General features: G+C 37.2%; 1 protein-coding gene across 1 annotated transcript in view; it reads right to left on the bottom strand.

Annotated features, from left to right (window-relative positions):
- The window catches only part of GPHN (gephyrin), a 1,061,400-nt gene extending 1,059,951 nt beyond the window's left edge, over positions 1–1,449 (bottom strand). The window contains 3 exon segments of the mRNA XM_053697683.1: positions 1,218–1,289; positions 1,292–1,338; positions 1,340–1,449. Coding sequence (XP_053553658.1) covers positions 1,218–1,289; positions 1,292–1,338; positions 1,340–1,434 — 214 coding nt within the window. The 5' untranslated portion in view covers positions 1,435–1,449.
- Between the last annotated feature and the right edge of the window lie 5,174 nt (positions 1,450–6,623).

The following is a 6,623-nucleotide window of genomic DNA, read 5'->3' as shown; positions in this document are numbered from 1 at the left end:
AAATGACTGCAATCCTTATCTAATCTCCATGGGTGGATTTCCCCCTTTCCTGCATACCTCCGTTTTAACACTTGTGTGTATAAACAATCTCTAATAAAGGTAGAATCAGCAACACACACAGTTTTATTGTTGTATATGATGTAGTTTTCATTATACAATATTATATTAAAAATAGAGAAAACATTTAAAAAAAATCAAGTATGTCACAAAAAAAAACGAAGGATGGTGTTTTGATTTATACATAGATATATGGTGGCTATAAACTACAAGAAACACATCTCTAAAAAAATATATAGATAAAAAAGAAGCAAGAAAAAGTAGATTAGGATGGTATAGGGATTCCATTTAATTACTAGCCACAGAGCTATATATAGGCAAAAAAAATCTCAGCAGAATGCAACCTAACAGAGTATCACCTCAGCTTTCATTAAAAAAATAAATATGTTTTTCAGGTGACAGGGAAAAACCATGCAGTTTTCAAAACATACCGGTATTTATGAGGCACATTTAAATGGTACCCAACATACAATTAAAGCTGATGTGTCTGTGTGTGTATAATATATACATATGTGTGTAAATAATAAAACATTTAGTTATTTTTTTGTGTTCAAATGATATGCACATATTATATGCACATATAACATACAAACACAAATGCCTATACATGCTAACCCATAAAGCAAACTAATGTAAATAGCTTGTGCATTAGCATTTCTGTAAAGAATAAGATGTCAATAGTGCCTATCAGGTACAAATGAAATACCCACCAAATTAGCCTTTACTGTACAAGCCACACGCTGCAAGCATACCACATTAACTAAAACGATAGATAGATAGATAGATAGATAGATAGATAGATAGAAGTACTGTACATAGTGTATACAACATAATGGAAATGCATTATTGTGGTGGAGGTACAATATGGTGTCCATGTCCACAGGGCATTATTTGACATGCAGGGTAATATGCTGGGGTATGGGGGTAGTAGCAGAATTTGGGCATCGGGTATATGTGCTGACACTGAGTGCCAGGGCTTGCATCTGCTGTAAGCGCACGCCGGGTCTGTGCCAGCCAGGTGCCATCTTGCAGCGCCAGGTTGACGGCTCTAGCCCCTGAGCCGCTGTCATGTCAGGGAGGGGGAGCCGCCTCCTGTCAGGGGACATGCACACTCACACACACGGGAGGGCCACACACCGGCAACCGGGAAGCTTCTTTACCTGTAAGCACACCGACGCGAATTTGGTGGTCGTGGTTAGTGAGGATCATGCCCTCGGCCGCCATCTTCCTTCCGCCGGAGCCGCTGTCACCGGCCGAAAACCGAGCAAGTGAAGCCTAGACAGGGAGAGCGGGGAGCCAGGGAGGCAAGCCGAGCGCCGAGCACATCCACCCCGGCCGATCGAAGACGGAGACACTGAGGAGAAGGCAGTTAGGCATGAGCAGCGCACCGCCGATTGAATCGATCGAGAACACCTTGACTCTAAAGCGACTTTTCCATGCTAGGAATCCCTGAGTTACATAGCGCTCGTTGCTGTGTAGAATAAAACAGACTTGAGAAAATACGGATAATGAGTTACTAAAATGATGTAGCAATAATTAGTAATTATTTTTTATCTGTCTTTTGTTTTATTGCTTTTATTCAGACCATCACAAAATATAATTTAGATTGTAAAGGTAATGTAATTTATGTGAAGCATGTGATTTGTGACGTGTGAGTGGGTACGCACTGAACTAGAAAATTATAATTTGTTGGCAAAAAAAAACAACACGTTTTTATTAAATTGTCACAAATACATTAGTTTCTGATAAAGTATTCTATTCAACCACTAACATGACATTAGTAAATATGGACTGGTAAATATAGTAATACTTTTCCACCCCTGATTGCAGATAAATAGATTCATTGATAGATTTATTTATAGCTGATAGATTATAAATAACTAAAATATCTCAAATATCTGTTGTACGCACACTAAATATTTACACACATACATGTTTTTGTAACTACTATGGGTAATATTGCTAATGGACAGCACAATGCATGTTCTTCTCTGCAAACCCTACAGCATGTGTAACTCATAAGTGTCCAGGAAAGCATGGCCAAGGTGACAACCCTGACTATGGGTCAGTTTTATTACCAGGGTCAATCATTAATCTGTTTTCAGAAACCAAAAATATACTGATTGCTGACAGCAACTGTGGTGACTCATACCATAAAGTCCAATCAGCTTGTTAAAAGGTCATTTATAGTGGGAAAACTAACTTATTTTCCCAAAGACCCAGCACAATTATACCACATACCTTCACAAACTATTTTCTTGATTGTTCTGAAAATTTCTGAAATATTATACAAGATAGCTGCAATTTTCGGCAAAGTGACTAAAATGTGTGTGTACTTTATTCCTGATTGTAGTTAAACTTGTAAGTGTTGTAAAAGATAATGACACACACACACTCTCATACAACACACACATTGCACACTCTCATACAACACACACACCACACACTCTCATACACCACACACACTCATACAACATACACACACACTCATACAATAAACATACACTCTCATACAACACACCAGAGGTGGGACCAAGTCATTGGTTTGCAAGTCACAAGTAAGTCCCAAGTCTTTGTATTGAAGTCCCAAGTCAAGTCCCGAATCAAGACAAGCAAGTCCTAAGTCAAGTCCCAAGTAAAGACAAGCAAGTCCAAGTCAAGTCCTGAATCAAGACAGGCAAGTCCAAGTCGTCTCATGTCAACAAAGGCAAGTCTAGGTCAAGTCCTCAGATTTAAGCTCCAAGTGTTCAAAAAGTTATTAGTACTCTTTGCATAATATAGAGTTGGAGTATTAATTACAGTATATAATGTATACTAATTCATATCAGGAAGGTCCAAATACCCAAATAATTGAAAAATGCTTGGCTGTCATACTTTGAGAGAGTCAATGTGAGTGAGGTTTCTTTTCTTTGAACCCTCTTAGGCATTGCACTTGCAAAAGATTAAATTGGCCAGAAGTCTGTATCAAACGTTTGTGCACAATGGGGCCATAGTAGGATGCCTCCATGGCAGAAAACATGCTCCACCGGAGCACTAGAAGCAGGCACTGCCAAGAAAGACCCTGATGGCCACTTCAAATAGTGCTGGAAGAGTCTTCATGTTCATAGCCCAGAACAAGAGAGCATACTGACCTTCAGATATGTCAAGGTAATGACTTAGCTGATATGCTGGAGTGGTCCCAACGTCCTTTCTTGGTTCTTGCGGTATACTGCAAACAGCCCCACCTCATCTTCGGGCTGTTGAACAAGAAACAGCAGGTAACTTCTCAACAGCATCTTGCAATAAACTAACAGACAAATAATACTATTACAACTAAAGATGCAGTTAGTTAAACTAAAACCTGTTTTTATTTCTATCATTTAAAGTATGCCATTACAGGAAAAATCTTTAAAGGGACATGAAACCCACATTTTTCTTTCATGAATCAGGTACAACATACAATTTTAAACAACTTTCTAATTTAAACCTATTATCAATATTTCTTTGTTCTCTTGGTATCTTTTTTTAAAAAGAAGGAATGTAAGCTTAGGGGCAAGCCCATTTTGGTTCAGCACCTGAGTACCACTTGCTGATTGGTGGCTAGCTATACATAAGCCACTAATCATCAAGCGCTACCCAGGTGCTGAACCAAAAATGGGCTAGCTCCAAAGTTTACATTCCTAATTTTAAAATGAATACACTGAGAACCAAGAGAACAAAGAAAAAAATAAATATGAGTAAGTAAGAAAGTTATTTAAAATTGCATGCATTATTTGAATCATGAATAAAAAAATAGGTTTAATATCCCTTTAAAGCATGATAATAATTATCCTTCACTTTTTGTGCAGCCACTTCCTTGACTTCATGTATAAAACGCATGTGATGCTGTACCCACTGCAATGAAAAAGCTTGATCCAAGACAGCTGCTTTAAAGGGACAGTCTACACCAACATTTTTCTTATTTAAAAAGATAGATAATCCCTTTATTACCCATTACCCGTTTTTGCATAACCAACACACTTATATTTATATATACGGCTAGATTACGAGTCTAGTTAAGAGTTTTATGGGCTGACGCCGTAGTATAAAACTCTTAACTAAAGTGCTAAAAAGTACACTAACACCCATAAACTACCTATTAACACCTAAACCGAGGCCCCCCCCACATCGCAAACACTAAAAAATATTTTTTAACCCCCTAATCTGCCAAACCGGACATCGCCGCCACTATAAAAATTATATTAACCCCTAAACCGCCGCCCTCCCACATCGCAAACACTACTTAAATTTTATTAGCCCCTAATCTGCCGTCCCTAACATCGCCGACACCTACCTACATTTATTAACCCCTAATCTGCCATCCCCAACGTCGCCGCAACTATATTAAAGTTATTAACCCCTAAACCTAAGTCTAACCCTAACACCCCCTAACAAATATAATTTAAATAAATATAAATAAAATTACTATAATTAGCTAAATTATTCCTATTTAAAATTAAATACTTACCTATAAAATAAAACATAAGATAGCTACAATATAACTAATAGTTACATTGTATCTAGCTTAGGGTTTATTTTTATTTTACAGGCAACTTTCTATTTATTTTAACAAGGTAGAATAGTTATTAAATAAATTAAACTATTTAAAATAAAGACAAATTTACCTGTAAAATAAATCCTAACCTAAGTTACAATTACACCTAACCCTACACTATAATTAAACTAATTACCTAAACTAAATACAATTAAATACAATTTAAAAAAATTATCTAAAGAACGAAAAAAACAAACACTAAATGACAGAAAATAATAAAATAATTACAAGTTTTTTAAACTAATTACACCTAATCTAATCCCCCTAATAAAATAAAAAAGCATCCCAAAATAATAAAAAGCCCTACCCTATACTAAATTACAAATAGCCCTTAAAAGGGCCTTTTGTGGGGCATTGCCCCAAAGTAATCAGCTCTTTTACCTGAAAAAAGTACAATACCCCCCCAACATTAAAACCTACCACCCACACACCCAACCCTACTCTAAAACCCACCCAATACCCCCTTAATAAAACCTAACACTAACCCCTTGAAGATCACCCTACCTTGAGAAGTCTTCACCCAACCGTTCCAAAGTCCTCAATGAAGCTGGGCGAAGTGGTCCTCCAGACAAGCAGAAGTCTTCATCCAAGCCGGGAAGAAGAGGTCCTCTAGACGGGCAGAAGTCTTCATCCAGGCGACATCTTCTATCTTCATCCATCCGGCGTGGAGCGGCTCCATCTTCAAGACATCTGACGCAGAGCATCCTCTTCAAACGAAGTCCAATTGAAGAATGAAGGTTCCTTTAAATGACGTCATCCAAGATGGCGTCCCTTGAATTCCGATTGGCTGATAGAATTCTATCAGCTAATCGGAATTAAGGTAGAAAAAATCCTATTGGCTGATGCAATCAGCCAATTGGATTGAGCTCGCATTCTATTGGCTGATTGCATCATCCAATAAGATTTTCTCTACCTTAATTCCGTTTGGCTGATAGAATTCTATCAGCCAATCGGAATTCAAGGGACGCCATCTTGGATAACGTCATTTAAAGGAACCTTCATTCTTCAGTTGGACTTCATTTGAAGAGGATGCTCCACGACGGATGTCTTGAAGATGGAGTCGCTCCGCGCCGGATGGATGAAGATAGAAGATGCCGCCTGGATGAAGACTTCTGCCCGTCTGGAGCACCTCTTCTTCCCGGCTTGGATGAAGAATTCTGCCCGTCTGGAGGACCACTTCGCCCGGCTTCATTGAGGACTTCGGCCCGGTTGGGTGAAGACTTCTCAAGGTAGGGTGATCTTCAAGGGGTTAGTGTTAAGTTTTATTAAGGGGGTATTGGGTGGGTTTTAGAGTAGGGTTGGGTGTGTGGGTGGTGGGTTTAATTGTTGGGGGTGTATTGTACTTTATTTTCAGGTAAAAGAGCTGATTACTTTGGGGCAATGCCCCGCAAAAGGCCCTTTTAAGGGCTATTTGTAATTTAGTATAGGGTAGGGCTTTTTATTATTTTGGGGGGCTTTTTTATTTTTTTAGGGGGATTAGATTAGGTGTAATTAGTTTAAAAAACTTGTAATTATTTTATTATTTTCTGTAATTTAGTGTTTGGGTTTTTTTCGTACTTTAGATAATTTTTTTAAATTGTATTTAATTGTATTTAGTGTAGGTAATCAATGTAAGTATAGTGTAGTGTTAGGTGTAATTGTAACTTAGGTTAGGATTTATTTTACAAGTAAATTTGAATTTATTTTAACTAGGTAGCTATTAAATAGTTAATAACTATTTAATAACTATTCTACCTAGTTAAAATAAATACAAACTTGCCTGTAAAATAAAAATAAACCGTAAGATATATACAATGTAACTATTAGTTATATTGTAGCTATCTTATGGTTTATTTTATAGGTAAGTATTTAGTTTTAAATAGGAATTATTTAGTTAATGATAGTAATATTTAATTAGATATATTTAAATTATATTTAAGTTAGGGGGTTAGGTTTTGGGTTAGACTTAGGTTTAGGGGTTAATAATTTAATATAGTGGTGGCGACGTTGGGGG

The sequence above is a fragment of the Bombina bombina genome, chromosome 1, assembly GCF_027579735.1.
Source record: "Bombina bombina isolate aBomBom1 chromosome 1, aBomBom1.pri, whole genome shotgun sequence".
Taxonomy (NCBI): domain Eukaryota; kingdom Metazoa; phylum Chordata; class Amphibia; order Anura; family Bombinatoridae; genus Bombina; species Bombina bombina.
The sequence above is the reverse complement of the archived record's forward strand: the minus strand, read 5'-3'. Positions and strand labels throughout refer to the sequence as shown.